The sequence below is a fragment of the Caloenas nicobarica genome, chromosome 13, assembly GCF_036013445.1.
Source record: "Caloenas nicobarica isolate bCalNic1 chromosome 13, bCalNic1.hap1, whole genome shotgun sequence".
NCBI lineage: Eukaryota > Metazoa > Chordata > Aves > Columbiformes > Columbidae > Caloenas > Caloenas nicobarica.
In genome coordinates this window covers 15,313,877-15,332,287 of record NC_088257.1, presented here as the reverse complement: position 1 = coordinate 15,332,287, position 18,411 = coordinate 15,313,877, and the positions used below count along the sequence as shown (strand labels likewise).

Below are 18,411 nucleotides of genomic sequence, written 5' to 3'. Positions count from 1 at the left end.
TATATTTGTGTGCGTACCTATGCTAAAGAAGCAAAACTTTGGATTTTAAGGGCGAGAAATGGGGACCTGAAACAAAATCAGCATTCCGGTCTGACACTCTGCTTGCTGCAATTCTCTACTTGTGCATGAGTCTCTCGCCCAGCCGCTACCAAAGCGCACATACTTCTAAACAGCAGAAGGGCAAGAAAAAATGTCCTGTGTAGATGAAGGGAAAAGTTTAGGTAGAGATTGAAACCAACTGGTCATCCTTCGAACGTGGAGATCCGGGGAGCGGGAAGCCTGGAAGAGAACTGGTAAATCCATTGCACTGCCTGAGAGTAACAGAAGAGGAGAGGAGCACGTTTAGTAGCACGGAGCTAGCCGAGTTCTTTGGACATCTGTGGTTAGCTGGAAAGATGAAGAGAAATCAGTGCTTTCAACAGGACTTTTTACAATTAAACCATTCAGAAACCTCAAAGTAGGCCACCTCAACTGCATAGCGTATGTCCGAAATTAATACGCGAATTGGCTCATTTAATACAAATACAAAATAAGCCTTTCAAATCCATTGCAAATGGTTGCACCCATTCAGCTGAGTATAGGGGAGGAAGGAAAAAAAAACCACCTGTGGAGCAACAAGCCGTACCAGGATCAATGGAAGTATTAGGCAAAGAAGTAAATCAATAAAACAAAGCATCATGCAACCTAAAAGGGACCAATAATAGCATTCATTTAAGCAGTTCAGGATCAAATAAGGATTAAGCAACATAATTGTTCTTAATGAAAGTCACAAGTTTCTACCCATATATATATATATATTTTTTTTTTTTCCATATCAACAAGATACTAGATAAATTATAATACGTTGAGGTAATCTATGAAAGGGGGTTTGGTTGAGTCTATATAAAAGTCTTCACAAAAAAAAAAATATTGAAAACTGCTTGTATAGATGAGGAAGAACTTGATCCAGTCAAGCATCCATCTAGCTAGGAAAAACAAAAAGGACAAAAAAATGAACAATTTAAAAAATCCAGAAGGTTAATGAGTTACAGCCTAAGTGTCTGTATGTGGAATACTTTGAGATGTTTAGCGATTAGCAGGGCGATGAACAGAATACTTAGATGTCAAATATTACAGAGGAGACAATGTTATTTAGGACAAACTAGAAAAGTCTCTGAGTGGCTTCAACGTGAGTATGCAGAGCTTGGTGAACATCCAGAAAAATGGCTGGCAAAATTCCCCATCAGCAAATATATTTTAGGCAATGCAAATGAGACATTAATTCATACTCTTCACTCACATTGCTGGGTTTTTAATTAACCCAGGAAAAATTCCTGGGGATTGCTGTGGGCTACTTGCTGAAAATCTCTGTTCGAAGTGCAAGGGCAGTCTAAAAAGTAAAAATGGATGAGGATCTACAAAGACTGAAACAGAAAAATGGAAATATTCTAATGCTATTTCTAGAAATCGGTGTTTTGCCTCCTGCCATAGGGCACGTTTCCCAGTGTCGGTCACGCTATTTGAAAACAGCACTGGCAGAGATTCAAAGGATTTTTAAACAAGTGCTGGACATGCTTAAAGTGACACATACCAAAGTACTCTCTATGAAGATCTGCAGACTGTTTAGTTTACAAGCTAGACATATAAAAAAGTCACTACTTAAATGATATATACACCGCAATACCAACATATAAAGAAGGCATTTCTATTTTATCCATTGCATCAATAAAATCCTATTTAAAAAGAACACCTTAAAGGTAAAAAATGTAAAATTAATAAGATAGAAACCTCATATGTACTACATAATTTAGAAGTGAAACATTATTGAGGTGGATTTTTTAAATTATTTATGTATTATGTGAGAGCAAGTGCTTAGTAGACTACGAAACCCAGACATTTATCTGAATAATAAGAATAAAGCTATACAGGAATTAAATAGTTATATACTTTTCTTCTTCATGACGTGAACCTGGGTCTACTGAAGTAAGAAAATAAAATTTTGCAGTGGAAAATATACTAATATTCTACTGGTATCTTCTTCAGAAGCAGCTACTACCTATGACAGTCAATGCATCAGGCTAGATGAATCAGATCTGATAAGGCAATTTTTATACCTTCAAATGAGGCGGATTCTGGATACGCTGAAATTACTGAGCTTTTGTTACTGACTTGAGTTAGAGCATGGTCTCATTGCAAGTTTTTCTACTAATGAAACTACAAGGGGGGAGAGTGAACAGAGCCTTTCCTAACCCTGGCACCTCAGCCTGGGTTCAGCATCCCCCCGCGCCCGCTACCGCATCGCTGAGGGGATTCGGGCTGCCTGGCAGGCGCGGGTTCCAGGACAGCTCGGGGTGACGGACCCGCCTGCTGCTGCGGCCGCTGCCCGATCCTGGGGCTCGGAGCCGCCGGCCCGTGCGGGATGTGCAGCTCACCCCGGGACACGTCCGAGCGCTCGCAGCCCGCTCAGGGTGACGCACATCCCACCTCCGCGGCCCTCCCGCGGGCATGTGATAACGCACTGCGGGCTGCTCTCCCGTGGCCGATATCGCGGCGCCTCTACGTCTTCTCCGTTTTTTTATTGCCAGCCTTGTGGTCCCTGGGGTTTGAACCGTGCCCCGCTCCACAGCTCGCAGGTGGGAGTCACCAGGCCAGTGGCATATATTGTATTGCAGAAAGGAGCAAGAGCAGCTTGTGACTTAACATAGAGCAGGGCAAGGTGCAGACCTACATACGGTTACATAAATCCCTATTTTCTCTCCCTAATAAAACCCAAGCTATTTCAAGAAGAAAACTGCAGCATTCTCTTAGGATGCTGCGAAGACCAAGTGGAATAGCACTGAGGACCACTTCAAAGATCTGTGCTTCATGCCCAAAACCAAGTTTAAATTACCCCGTGTGAGCCTGCTGATAGCTGTTGGATTATTTAAGACCCTTGCTTGTTCCTACTGCAAATGAACCGCGTGCATGTACACATGCACTAGGTATATTATAATATATATATGGAGTGTGTGTACACACACGCAAAAATAGATTGTGTATGCATTTCTCTGCGTATATACATGCATACCTGGATACACTGTACAGGTTTAATTCTGTGAACATTATCAGAATACAGTTGCAGACAAAAGAGAGGAATATACCCACTGAGATAGCCTGGCACTTCAATGCCTGTTTCATATAAACGTGCTGAAATAAATTTTTCAGAAGGGTTCTTAAACTTTAGTTCATGTATTATTTTACTACTAAAAAGCTATTTCTTCTTTTCCTGTTCTGCTGCCACATTAACAATTTATGGTATTGATTACTTCTGTATGAATGCATGAATTTAATGGCACAAAACCCAATTTTGTTGTCCTTACAAACTCTCATTGGCTGAGTATTTCTTATGTCTTCAGTTGATACTAACTTATAGCTACCAAAATGATGAATATAGAATTTTCCCCTTGGAACTGCTTCGAAGAAAAATATAAACCAGAAACCAGTATTGAATGACTGTGGACTGTGATTGTTTAGGTTTGTAAATTTGATTTAACTAATTCTTATTATCTTATTAATCAAACTCTCAACTGCAGGGGTACATGAGATGACAAAGAATATTAAGGAGCTACTGTAAGTCAGCTGCTTAGGATCAGCCTAAAGGAGATGCCTCTATTTTTCTGGTATTTTCTAATGAGCATCTCCAGTGCATATATCTATCTTCTGGTCCTCAAACAGGGGTTTCCATGAACATATAGAGATACATATCTTCTTTTAACCTCTTTGTGAATGGCATTTTGTGGCTATTTTTCTAACCTAGATAACAGTCACCATGTATAGTTTCTTTTACACATGCACTATAAAGTACACTCATTTTTAATGCAGAGAAAAGTCTGTCTGTATGATTCTCAGCCACCGGTTATACCAGTTTTGTAACTTGTAACTTTCTGATAACCTTTTTTAATATTTCATTGATTTTCGCGTAGAGTTTTAAATTACTTTGCTATTTAATTTCCTACAATTAATTAGTGGTGTTTTGATAAATAACTAGTTTCTATGACTTCTGATCTGAATCTTGAGCTCCCTATAGAGGCAAAAACAACAACAAAAAGCCTGCCTAGAAGGGCATCCGCATCTCATCAGCAATAATGTGAGATTTCACCACTGTCTAGTACAGTGAGATTTTACTTGGTCTTGTAATCAGCAGGTAATACCTTCATGCATTCAGGTAACTGGACTATTTTTGTAACTAATGTATGGTAAATAAATACTCTTTGTAAAATATTAAGGAGTAAAGTCCTCCGCATCTCTACCGACCGTGTAGATGAACTATCGCAGTGGCTCAGTTTCCAGGGCCCACGAGAGGGCACTGCTTTCCTTTGTACAGAAATGAAACGTGTGGTGGACAAAATACTGACGTGCAATGCTGATTTAGACTCCTTCGAGCAGATCAAACCTAGGACTTTTTATTCCTGCTTTACTTATGTTTTTGCTAAAAAGAAAGGATGTGGTGGCCAAGATAAATGCATTAAGAAACTAAAATAGGTGTGCATCACCGCTAGTCTGTAACCTTAACAATAAGCCTACAGTTCAAAACGAAATATAAATCCCTATTCATACTTTCTACCCACTAATTTGAGAAATGGCATTTGGTAATCATTAATTAACTATTTCAATACCATATATGGCATAAAACTTGCCATACTTAAAAGTCATATGTATTTTGAATATATTGTTTAGCTTCTGCTTTCAAAAATGGTTTTGATCAAGAAATGGCAATAAGACTACTAAGAACAGGATGACTATTAACAAAAATCTGACGAGTTTTTTGAGATTTTTAATATACTTTTGAACTTCACCTCGATGAATTTCATTTAAAGAGGGATTTCTGTCTTTTTAATCTATATGCTCGTGAACACCAGCGTGCTTTTGGGTTATCTACAAATTACGGGAGCTACACCAGGGCTCTGACAGATAGCTGGGGATCTAATTTCCTCACTTGTCTCAAGAATGAACAATCAGTGAAGTTAATCAACATTTTATCAGCCACGAGTAATACATGAGTCTGAACGGAAAGACATATAATTTGAGTTCCGAAAGAAACTGCGGAATTAGGGCTCCTAGCGAGAGGCAGCTCAGTCGGAGCCACAGGTTGCTGGGGGCTGGTGGGGATGTGAGTTATGCGCTGCCTGGCTGAGGACCGGGGCAGCGCAGCGACCGCTCTGCTGAGCCCAGCACGGGTGTCCGAGCGCGGACGGAGCCCCCGGTGCTGGAGCCGGGAGTCGCCCGCAGCCCGTACGCTGCGGGCAGGAATCCAGGTGGGTCGGTACCCACCCAAGGGACCCGGCAACACTGGTGAGATCAAGAAGCCACGTAACCATTTGCAGTACCACACTAGACTGAGATGTATTGGCCTTATTCAGTTTCAGTGAAAAGCCTGCAACAAATTTCAGTAGGATCAGTTTAGGACCTACTCACTACCATTTGAAAAATAAATGTATGCTTAATATATCCAAAAACATTCTTACTCATAAAATGTTGTCCATCCTGTTTCATCACTCTTCGTTGCTAAGAGACCACCGTTTCCGTTATATGTCATTAGTCCGAGCTCCAGGGTCTGTGTTGAGACTAGCTTGAGTCCACCATTAGTGCCAACAGCCAGCGTGACAATCTGATTATCCGGCATCAGTAAATGGCGGGGCATCCCACTGGCATCCCGACGGACCTTCAAGGAGTTGCCATTGTTGTCCATCACCTCCGTGACATCGTTATCGCTGCTATAGGTGAAATTGTACAAGTACTCCCCGGTAACAAGGCTGAGAGTGTACTGGTGAATCCCGTCAGCATTGAAGACATACAGCTCCTGTTCTCCTGGAGATGCAGCTTCATATTGGTTAAAAGAATTAAGAATGGGCCTGTTTTTACTGACAGCCCTAATGCGGATATTTCCAAGATCAGCTATGTAGATGGTACCGTCTGGGGCCACAGCTAAGGAAGATGGTGAATTTAAGATGGCATCAGTGGCATACCCATCATCCCCAGAATAGCAATTACAGTTGACATCATTTTTGCAATCACAGTCTGAAGCTGCCCCTGCAAGAAGGCATATTTCTCCATTGGTAGTTACCTGGCGTAGCCGATTAATTTTTTTTTCATCTGTCTCACTGATGTAAAGAACTCCTGTGTGTGAGATGGCAATGGCACTGGCTGATTCAAGTGCAGAATGAATAGCCAGTTTGCTAAGAGAGTAGTCTATACCAGGAACCTGGCAGTGCATGGGGCGTCCAGCAATAATGCTAACTTGATGGTTTTCTGTGATCCGTAAAATAACATTGTTCTCTAGGACATAAAGTGAGTTGTCCATGGGATTGACAGCGAGATCAGTAGGCCACTCCAGCCGTACCTATGAGTTGCACAAATTATTACTGTAAAAGTCATAACTGAAAAGTACACTTCTAGTGTTTAAAATTCCATGTGTAACAACAGCAAATTAGTGAGGGGTTTATCAGCGTACATCATGAAACCAAGTCATGAACGGCAACTATTTCAAACAATGACTTTGTTTTTCAGAAATATTAAAGCTACGTGCAGTGGTAACTTTGGATAATTGTGTTTCTGTGCAACAAACGAATGCTACATCGTGGAAGCTCTACAGTAATTACAGAAAAACAGGCAATTAAGACAATAACTCCCATTATCTCAACCTTATTTCTCTATAGTTGCATAAATAACCTGTGCTAGCCACAGTATAAGGATCATTCACTCATTTCAGTAATGAATCAAATCTGCTATCATCTTGTGCTGCATAATGTATTTCTTAAGTGGCCAGGCAGTCATCCAAAATAGATGCCCATGTCTTCTAAGGCAGAGAAAAAAATAAATGCAGTAAGAGTCTACCTGGGTGACATCCATGCTGGAATCACAGCTGAGAGGTCGAACAGCAGTTAGGTCATTGGAGCCCAGCAAGGTTGATATGATTCCGTTCTGATCCACTTTTCTAATCATAGTGGCATCAACAAAATACATGAGTCCATACTTATCCACGGCAATTCCTGCAAACATAAAAACCAGGCATCAGCGAAGCAGAGAAGCTCCCAGCTTCAAGGCAGGCTTCATCTTCTTATCAAGTTTACAAGATGGTGACGTTTGTTCACTTCTCCTGTTTTTTCCTCCCTTCCAACCTGAGCACAGGTCCTGGAACTCTCCAAGTACCCATAGCTCTGTGGAATAAGTGGCATGAAGCAGGTATATCCTTCGGGGCCTTGAAGAAAAGAAAACCACAGAAACCCCCCAAACTTGCCAAAGAGCCAGCAGAATGCATCAGCTGATTTCTCAATTCAAACTCTGTGCGATATATTGCATAAAACCAACTAAAAAAAAAAATCTCCTAAGTTTTAATCTCAGCAATTTGAGGCGTTGCTTTCTTCATCTGAAGGATCTAACGAGGATGAAAGTTTTTTAGAAATCTTTTAAAATGGCTTTAAAAATATTAAAAAAATTAAGAGGACATCATATTCTTTCAGGATGTTTTGTAAATCTTTGACCTGTTGCAGTAAGGAATATGAGAAGAACATCTGGTGCTTCCAGATGAAGACACAGGGGTTCCCAGCCTAGAAAAAAAGGAAAGGTTCAGTGCGTGTCACGTTGGGAGTCCTGGGAGAGGAGAGGCAGAGAATGAGAGGGTGCTGCCTTGGAGGACCTGGAGGATGCCGCTGCCTGCTGGGAACAAGGACGGACTTTTCCTCACTCGCCTTCCCTGCTTTGATTTGGCGCACTGCCTTGTCCAGTTCTTGGGCTGAAAATAAAATATCCATCTAAAAATTCTGTCTTCAAATGGTTGCAGTGCCAGTGAGAGGAGATACAGCTTTATCAACCTAACTTCTACGTAGAGGCTTAACTTAAAACACGCAAGCAGCTCTATCCTGTTAATATACTCAGTATGTATTAACTGAAACTATTACCTATACGTAGAAACAGGACCCTTCATTTTTATTGGCTTTTACAATCATCTAGCTGTTTTCAACCATTGAAATAAAACCCCTTTAAAGATGTTTGAAACACCTGGCAATACACCTGATTAATCAATCCTTACAATTAAGATGAAACGATGGAAAAAAAAATCCTAAGAAGCAGCACATCTCCGAATCTCTATAACATCTTGAAAACTTTTTGTTAAAAGTTAGAAACAGGAAAGGGCAAAAATCCTTTTATTTTTCCTTCCCTTCTGAAGAAAAAGGGGATACGTAGAATAAAAACTCAGAAAAAAGACACCGCAGGCAGTTTTTCTCCCCAAAGGCTGTACCTCAAACAGTAATTTGTTTCCCAGTTTACACGCTTGCTTCTCGGAGTAAGCGCTACCCTGCTAATTTGTGTTCTGTTCTCCTTTTGCAGCACTCGGTGTCGGGGTAATAAAGTTTGCTTTAACTAAACAAAGCACGAACACTTGCCAATCCACTGTAATTAAAGTCCAGAATCAAAACTACCGAGCAAGGAGTTGATTTAATTGCCGGATAATTATTTCCACATCCAGCCTAGCCTCACACAGTCATTTTCTCCAGCTTCTTTTCCTACGTTACCTCGAGGGCTCATTAGGGTTGCATCCACCGCCTTCCCTCCATCCCCACATCTGGCCTCGTCAAAGGGCAGGCACTGCTCTCCCGTCCCTGCCACCACTTCCGAGTTGCCAGCCAGGTCCTTCGTGCCCGTCAGGGACTTGACTTTGTATATCCGCCGACTATTGGTGTCCGATACGTACAGTGAGCCTGAAACAGGGTCCACGGCCAGATAGTATTTATGAGCGGGATTGTTGCTTTAGAGAAAAAGAAAGCATAAAAGAGAAACAGCTGAGCAGTCCAGAAACTTCACGGGCTTCCAGAGCTTAAATAATCATCAGGCACAGAGAAATCTGGAAAGAAAGTCTGACACCCTCATCCAGAGGTGGGGTCTGAAGGACTGCTATCTGAGGACCTAACTTGATTGTTTCAAAAGCATTGTCATTTTAAATCTCATTCATCCTGCTACACCAAGCTTGCACGGTAGAGCCCAATAAGCCAAAGCTGCAGAGCAGACTTTCTTCTTGATCTCTTTAGCCCATTGGATCTGCTCCAGGTCAATTCTCTTTGGCTTATCGCTACCTGTTGCCCCCCCTCTCTGCCACCTCATTTAACTTCCCTTGAAAGCAGAAGTCATAGGAGTAAGACCAAAGAATCGGCTTCTGAGTTACTTATATTATGCCACTAGATTTGTGAGGTCTTGTATAAATAGGAGGCAGAGGCACAACAAATTTACTCTCTAAAGCACATTTGTTCTCATTCATTCTTATCAAGAATCTCATTTACGTCAGACGAAGCTGGTTATATAACTAATAGAACTAAAAGCAGAGACCCCAAGTGTCTGACTTTTACTCCAAACCTTCTGTTATTGAAAAACTGGTCCTCAGTTTGTGATTAGAATGGGTGCTCATATGGAAATCTACTTTCTCTTCTGAAATATATGGTTTTTGGCAGCTTGTCACATTTTGGAACTACTTTAGCAAATCATCTGCAAATTGAGAAATGTCAATCCTAGCGATATATATACATTCACACACACAGAACTGCAGTGCAGAAATGTTTTCAAAACCTTGCCTGGCTAGTTTAACTCAATTCAGTTGGAACTTAAGCATGATGTGAATTTTCCAGCCTTTGGAGCCTATGGGTGAGTGTAAATAAGGTCAATGGTGGTTTCAAAGCATAGAAGACAAATGAAGAGAGGAAGAAAAAAAAATGAAGGTTACTTACCAGTAACCAGAGATATTTGCCTCCAAATATCCACACTCCTAGTTTCAGGTGGCAAAAGTGCCCATCTCCAAGAGTGAGGATACACAGAGGTAAGTTATGATGGACATAAGCCATTTCTTGACCAGACTTGCTGAAACTATAGTAAGGCCAGTTTCGGCAGATGGATTATCAGCAGCACAAAGGCAACTGCGTTCATGTGGTCATGGCCAGATTTGAAGGAATGAGGAGGCCCCAAAATATCACTTTCTACAGTTGTCTTCCTCTATGCCAGTCTTTGACGTGTCATGATTTTAGGTCAATAACAGTTTGTTCTAAAACTGTAGAAAGTAGGAAGGAGATTGGTTTGATCAAAATTCAGTAGGCAGAGGTAATACCATCTGCTGAAGTCTAGGAGTGTAGAAATTAGAGATGAAAAAACATAGTAAACAAAAAATACTTGGCAGGTTTATTTCATGCATGGATCTCAAAGTACTTTAAAAAGATGGGTGTTATACCCATTTTACAGAGGAGGAAACTGAGGCACAGAGAGGTTAAGTGGTGTAGACAAAGTTATGCAAGGAGACTAGTGACATGCTTGAGATTAGAGCACAATCGCTTTATTTCCCAAGTTCCTCTCCTCATCTTCAGCAGCAGACTGCACCTCTTCACTAGGCCCGTACCACATTCCTCCCCACCCCTCCAAAACAAAGCTCCACTTTCTTTGCCACATAGAAAATGATTTCCTTCCATTTACAACGTTTCTCCGGTCTCTCAAGTATCTGAGCCATACAAACACCTGCGTATCTGTCACTGTTTTGAAATTCTGCTCTCTTCTTCTACCATGCTTTTCCCCTAACACCGAGGACCAAACTTTGCTGTGACACCAGTGTTGTGCCACACTTCACAAATACATCCACACTCAGCTAAAGGCTTTGTGACAGCAACGGGTGAGACATCAGCCTCGCTGCTGCCGCCTCCCACCGCGCTCCAGCCCAGGGTGCCCTTTGCTGCCCTTCTACCCATGGGGCACCTCGGCCCGACGGGGACACACAGAGCGGCAGCTGCTCGGCCACGCTGGAGGGGTCCCTCTTCTTTTTGGCCATGGTTTTGCCCACCTGCCTGAGCGAGCACAGCCCTGCTCCCCTTGTGCCCGCAGCTACCCTCAGGTGTGTCCCGCTGACACCGCGATGGGAGAAGGTATGAGTAGGGTAACGAGCAATGGCAGAACATGGGCTTATGTCCCTGTCCTCTCCTGCTGTCATCGGTGTGTTCACGGAGCTCACGCTGCCTTTCTCCGCTGGAATCTCCCTCAGGGCAGTTTTGCCAGGGAGCAGCCGGCTGGGGCTGCAGACCCGCGGTGCAGCCCTTGGCTCCTGCCCGAGCTGGGTCAGGCACCAGCAGGGGAAGACTCTACACCTAAAATACTTGAGGGACTTTGGCAGAAGACGACTGGTGGAAGGTGACATGCGCTCATTGTGTCCCCACAGAAACTACGAGATTATTACCTCGAACAGGGATGTATTTTATAACTGAGCAGGAAATATTTCTGCAACTGGCATCTGAGCAGTTAAAGACCTCTGCCTCTCTTTTCTCTGTAACCTTGTATTTTATTCGAATTATAGGAAGCCAAAGAATGTACCTCGTGTTAAAAGATTTTCCATACCATTTGGTAGTGCTCGCAGCCTCGCTCTGCTCTGGGCATGAGCCTTGTGCCTGACAGCAAGTACAGGCAGGATCGGCTTCTCCTCCCTGTTCTTCTCATACGTGCATTAAAGTAACAATAGTGCAACAACAGCTTTTCTTTAAGTTTAACCAAAAGGAGAAGCTGCCCAGAGCAAATCTCTAAGCACCTGAAAAGTTACCCAAGCTTACAGTTGCAAATGAGGAGCCTCCAGCACCACCAACGATCATTAGCAAATTGTGAATGAATTCATCCAGGTATAGAAAATTCAGTGGAGTTACACTTGCTATACCAAAATATATTGTAAAGGAGAAATTATACCGTTTAGTCCAGACATCTTCTGCATCTAACTCGTATTACGGAAATGGAAAGTATGGTTTTAAAAGGGTGATGCACGGGACACTATGGAATAGTTTACAACAGCTCTTCTTGTTCTTGCCCTTGGTATTCTCTAGGCTGAACATCTTGCCCATCCCAGGTGTGGCGTGGGAGAAGGCACAAGCATTTCCCATGCTGCTGCCGTCCAGAAGGCCCAGTGCTCAGGGGAGATGATGAAAAATATTTTCTCCCAGCGTCTGGAAAGGTTATGCCTCCCTCATGAATCTTACAGTGACTGCATGTAGTGCTTGCATCCAACCAGCCCCACAGGTTGACTGGCGGTTAAATGTATTTGATGAAAGAAACTAAATTATGAAAAAGGACAGAGGGTTCAGAAAATCATTAATGACCGGAAAATGAGTTTTTGACCTATTTGCAGTCATTAGTGCTTTTGTGAACATTTCAGGTATTTGTAAAACTGCTGTTTTAGTTTACCTCGACCATTTAGACCAATTATAGACAGCAGGGAGAAGTGTTTTTACGGAAGTTAGCTTGGGGTTCATTATACTTGCATTCTTCTAGAAATTTCTAATTACTGTCAGAACTTATTTGGTTGCTTTTTGACTGCATTCCATAATTGCTAACGCTTATCATATTCATAACACACAATTAGCACATAAAAATGTTTCTATATATGGTACATGAAGAACATAACATTACACAAGAAGCACAACACAAAAAGCAAACACAATGAAGCAAACAAACCATATCAAATTATATGGGAAAGAGCTCGTGTCTTACCTATGTTTAAACTCTTTATTTCTTTATAGAAAGGGAACAGAAGAAAAAAGAACAAACAGTTAGCTGAAGAATAGATGGTAAAGCAAACATAGTATTTGTTTTATTTTACAAAAGGACACAGGAGAAGATATCTCTTTTCAGCACTAGCCTCAGCCGGGTTTACGGATGAAGAGCGACCGGGGGTGACAGAGTTGCAAGCTCGTTCCCTAGGATAACCTTGCCCCCAGCCTCCACCCCCCAGATATTTTACAGGAAACCTTCTGGGACCATTGAAAGTTTTCCCATGGAAATATGTGTAACTTGTGGGCTAGGAATGAGAGAAACTGGCAGTTTTCTGAATACAGAACTGTGAAGGGGGAAGCACGGGGCTTAGGATATTGTCTGCCAGTTGGAGGCAACCTCTTTAATCAAAATGGTTTTCCAACAGGCTATTTCTAAATGATTTTCTACTACACAGTTCATTATCCTGTCCCTCCAGTCTCTAAAATAATTGCTTAAAGCAGGTTTGGATGCTACTTGGTATCTATTAAAGCCCATCAATGCAAATCTTAGGGTAAAATAAACCCTTCTAAGTGAGCAGTAGGATACTGTACAATGGAAGATATCCAGCACTAATTGATTCCTAATTTACTGTCTAGACACAAAGTCAAAGTGTTCTCTACTTCCCAGAAGAAAATTAACACATTCTCCACACCACAGCGTTTCACTGTTTATGTCATTCCATTCAGGAATACCCACTGAATGAAGCAAAGCGATGCGTGACTCCTGAGCTGCAGCACTCGATGCACAGCCCCAAACTTGCAATACCAACATCAGGCATGACATGCAGCACTCTTGAGTCAAAATTACTAATTAGCCACTCAGATCAGGCACCTTCATAAAGGACAGTGTGAAGCAAATATGCGCACCAGGGCATTCTCGCTTCTGAAGTTACTCCGGATTTATATTGGCTTATGTAAAACCAAAATGATATCCATTGTGAAATCTAGCTAAAGCGATGTATGTGGTTTTTAATACTTACGGACATACTATTTGCAACTTTATCCAAGCTACTTAATACTGGCTGAAGACTTGGCTCTTGTTCATTCTTAAATGGCTCAAATCTTCAAACTCTTACCCATGTAACTCATACAGATTTTAATACGACCACTGAATCACAATTATTGCTATAGATGATGTTTGCTGGAATGGACCTGAATTCCCTTTAGAGGAACGGGGGCAAAAGATATTACTGCAAATCCTAATAATCTGTGTGTCAAGTCATTTGCAGCTGTCCAACACAACTCAAAATACAATACCTTTATTGTTCATTGCTAATAGTTATAACAGAACCTAAAGAAACTATGCTATGGAAAACAGACTTTCATAAAAGAAAATAAACTAAAAGGTTCTTTACTGATGTCCTTTCCCATTTTCCCCTCACACATGCTGAAAAGCCCAAGTTCTCTCTTGGATAGAGGGAAAGCAAAGTAGTCAGGCTAACGCTGTTGTAAACTTGGAGACAACATTTTCAAATATCAGGTGTGCTACAGAACTTCGGCATTGGCTGATATTAGGAAGTGAGGTGCATACAAATGCCTTATATTAAGTATCCTAATTTGAAAATGTTTCTCTTCACCTGTAAAGCTGTAGTCCTATTTACTAGAAAGCTAAACAGAACCGAACACATTAGGAAAAGAAATCGCCATATTCTCTATAACGCAGAGTTATAGTGTATTTTGATATAAATATTTATAGCAGGTCACACATCCATACCAGCTACCTTCTGTGGTTTATACTGAGCTGTTAGCAGAAAGCACTGGATGATCTATGATTTTTTTCTTTTTAAATATAATGAGGCAGCCTGATGGTGCATGAGGTAGGTGTTAGAGAGCGATTTCAGAGTAGAATTGGCCTGAATCGGATCCTCTTTTCTATAAATCAGAATTCACAACAGTGACATCAACAGAATGACGTGAATGGAAGTGGGGTATAAAATAGAGCTAGGCCTCCTATTCTCTGACAGTCCAATCATTTTGCACTTTTTCCCACTAATTAAAAACTGAAAATACCGTGGAAGAAGAGGAAATGGTTATTGGTCGTATCATTAAAAAAAAAAAGGCTAATGACCTAAATTCTCTCAATGTACTTTGCAGCTATATCCCATTTACAAGAGCACTAATCGTACTGCCTGAGTGGGCTGCAGAAGTATGAGAAGACAGCCAATGCAATCTGTTTTTCCTCATTTTTCTGCAAATACTCAACGGTGCTGTAACTGTAAGGTCCGGTTACATGAGTTACAGTTTGAAGCAACAGCTCTTGCCTCTCCTAGAAGAATGAAGAAAGGAGGTGGAACAGAAATGGGTGAAGAGGCACACTCTACACTCATGCCTTCCCTATCAAGTGACCATATCTTCATGTTGCGGGGAGGGGGCGTAGGATGAGGGGACAGAGATACAATCTTAAAAAGAATGCTGAATATGCAAAGTGACTTTGTATGTCAATGTTGACTGTACTTGCCAACCCACAGAAACAAACTTATGAGCATGGGAAAGAAGTGGGAAAGTGGCTCCCAAAACCATTGACAGGAAAACCTCCCTTCTGACTTCGTGAGGCTGTTACACCTTTGCTTTTCTCTGTGGCTCAGTACCTAAGGGCAGTCCATTCTGGAGTTTTCAGACAAAACTAAATGATGTATAGTACTGAGGAGAGGTTGTATCAAATGACCACCAACAAGACAGAAGAAGATGGTTTGTGCTTTTTGTACAAGTTGGTTTGCACTCTTTAGTCCTTCTCTATAGTCATTGCTCTGATAAGCTACAGACTTTGAACTATGCATTTCTGTGCCCCATTTCTCCACTGGAATTCAAATAGGTTGAAAGTGACAATGTTTTACAAAATTATAAAAAGTAATGGTAAAGGCTGATTTGAGCACAGGCTACAGAAATGAAGTGCTAAGACTAACATCTTACCTCAGCTCCAATATACTAGTAACATTCCTGGATGGGAAGATACGCCGAATATAGTTAAAATCTCCAACAAAGAGACTTCCATCGATACCCACTGCAAGTGCTACAGGGGCCAAAAGCTTATTTCCTTCTGCCAGCCCGTTGCAGCTAGGGCAGGATATGCTTCTTCGGCGCCCGTTCCCCATAATGCTGGTTATCACAGCCGGCTGCTGAGTTAGAAACTGATTTTCTCCGTTGCCTTTGTGCAATATACCTAATAACAAAGAGGAGAAGTGGTTATTACCTCCAATGATTGCAGGGGACTTCAGGTAGTTCTCTTTTCAACAGCTGCTGTTAAGGGCTGTACCCTGAAATGACTCCTGCACTTGGTTCTTTGACGGTGCAAAAAGAGTGAAAGAGCTTTGCAGTAGTAAAAATAAAGGTGTCATGAAGATTCTCTTAAAAAACACACACGTACACAAGCACAGACCCAAACCTAAACCCAGAGTCCCCTGGTATTCATTATGAGAGCAAACACGGCCGTACAACTCTCTGGCCTGGCACAAGGGTTTAGCCGTCATATTGACTGGGAAGTGAGGAGGCAAACGGCAGAGCAGACACGTCCCTCACTTGTGTCCCTGGATCCTCTCACTCCAGTTCCCTATCTTACACTTTGTTTGGAATTTTGTGCCAAGTTTACTGTTCTCTTTTCACCTCTCAGTCTTTCACCGTTTTTTTTTTTTTTCCCACGGAGAATGAGAAATGGAGATGGCAGAGAAGAGGATAGCACAGCAAACGAAAAGGTGGGAGAGAGCTGGAACTTCTAGAAGGGCTGCCAAGGATCAGGGGTGGGAGGCAAGAGGGAAGCTACTGGTAAGGATCTTCATCAGGCTTCAAGAAATGCCTTTAAGATAGGATTTCTTTTAAAAATATTTGTCCAAAGAGCAGACCACTCTCCAAGAAGGGAGTGGATTCTCTGACACAGTGACCATTTTCAATGCATTGAAGATTGTAGAAATCTGGTCAGAAATATTTAGCCTCATGTTCCTTTGGCAATGCAGTTGTATGATCCTAATGTAACTGGCTCCCCACTGGTGACGACAGAATACCGTGCACTATCCACATGGCTATCCTAAATGTTTGATCCGCTGCACAGCACTTCATGTGTCTTCAAAGAGCCTGATCTTGCCTGCTCTGAACACTACTTTAAATTTCTTGAGCAACAATATACTTTGCAATTTGTTAATGTGGGGATCAGCAGGGAGGCTGTAGAAAACACTTTACAGGGACCAAATGAAATATATGCGAATCATTCAACTCCCTGGGAGCCTCTGGTAAAATATGAAGACGACAAACAATCAGCTTAGGATGTGTAGACAAAGTGAGGAAAAAAACAAACAGGTGACAAAAGAAAAAGACAAATGAGACTCAGTGTCTCATTAGAAACTCATACTCCTTTTAAGCCCCATTGCTGATTAGAGGGGAAAAAGGTCAAACAAAAGGAACCAGGAATGGATGTGGTTAATATCAGAAAACCAGGGAAGAAAGGAAGACAGACATTACAGGGCAATAAATGAACAACAGAATGGAGGATAAGGATTTGGACTTGACGAAAGTCATGCTGTGCAGAAGAGTAAAAAATTGTTGAAAAAATTCTGACAACTGAAACATTTCCCACACCTTACGGAGATAAAGATGAAATAAAAAGAGTGTGGAGAAATTGCATTTTTTAAAGTGTATATATAGTACAAACAAAAAGTGTTCACAGACAAAACTCCATATAGCACAGAAAACATATGGAATTAAGTAACTCACCACTCTTGACATTAAGTACATGATGTTTATCCAAAGACCATCCTCCTAAATTTGAAGGATCTAGTTCAAAGCCTTGCAGTAGTGCTGTCCTCTTCTCCCATAAAATGAGACTGGGGCAAGTCTCATATTCAAAACCTACAGAAACTGAAATAAAATAAAATCTAATATACCTGCTGAACAAACACTGAATTAAACATCCAGAGCACATTAAAATCATTCAGCATTCCAGTTCCCCAGCCCCCTCAAGAAGACGGAGTGATTATATTCCTCTTTTTCATTCTACAATATTAAAGTCAGATCTTTGACTAGACACAAATTTGAGACTTCATTCACATGTACTCTGCAGGGATCTGATCACTTCTCTTTGAATAGCTGGCGTTGGGAAGTGACTGGCTTGGTGAGAGGAGAGTGAGAAATACAATTTTAAAAATAGAATAAAATTTTTCTATCAGATAACAGGATAAGATCAAACTCTGAATTTGCCAGATGTTCACATCATTTATTTAGTGCGTTCATTTTACATACCATATACTAAGGAACAGTGAAAATTTTGTGTGTTTTTAAGCACACATGCACTGTAAACATTATTCAGGAAAACAATATCCTATGCAATAGTGTAAGAAAGAAAAGCTATAGCAAAGAAGATTTTACAAAATACAGAAAAGAAATAAGATTTTAAAAATAATTTTTTTCTTCCACACTGGCAGAGCTCTGATGCCCATTTTTAGCACTCTTGTATCAAAATTGTTCTGATACTCAAATGAAAATCCCAACTTAAGTATACTGTGATAATCACTCTTTTTCCCACCCACTGGAACCAAGTAAACTAAAAATAGCTATAAAACTACAAGACTGAACAGCATTAGAAAAACACCATCTTGATTTCAGGTGTATTATACCACAAGAGGCTATAGATAGTAATGGCATGCACGAAAATCCAAATGCACTGAAGAATGCCACCCAGTCCAGCATGAGGTTCATTTGTTAACGGAAAGAAAATAAAAACATAGTGATGGACCAGGTTTCACCTGCGTTCCTCTGGCCACTTTTTGCCATTGTCTGGTCTAAACTAAGTCACCTACTGACCAGGAAGCACAGGCATGTTGATGGAGTTTAGACCCTCTGAATGTCATCTTTAATGTGTAAAAAGAACCGT

General features: G+C 41.3%; 1 protein-coding gene across 6 annotated transcripts in view; it reads right to left on the bottom strand.

Annotated features, from left to right (window-relative positions):
• The window catches only part of TENM2 (teneurin transmembrane protein 2), a 501,281-nt gene that overhangs the window by 14,523 nt on the left and 468,347 nt on the right, over positions 1 to 18,411 (bottom strand). For all 6 annotated transcript variants that reach the window (XM_065644312.1, XM_065644313.1, XM_065644314.1 and 3 more), the window contains 6 exons: positions 17,256 to 17,399; positions 15,465 to 15,714; positions 12,514 to 12,534; positions 8,532 to 8,764; positions 6,853 to 7,007; positions 5,484 to 6,358 (listed from right to left, as the gene is read on the bottom strand). In XM_065644312.1, the coding sequence (XP_065500384.1) occupies positions 5,484 to 6,358; positions 6,853 to 7,007; positions 8,532 to 8,764; positions 12,514 to 12,534; positions 15,465 to 15,714; positions 17,256 to 17,399 (1,678 nt within the window). The remainder of the gene's footprint in view (positions 1 to 5,483; positions 6,359 to 6,852; positions 7,008 to 8,531; positions 8,765 to 12,513; positions 12,535 to 15,464; positions 15,715 to 17,255; positions 17,400 to 18,411) is intronic.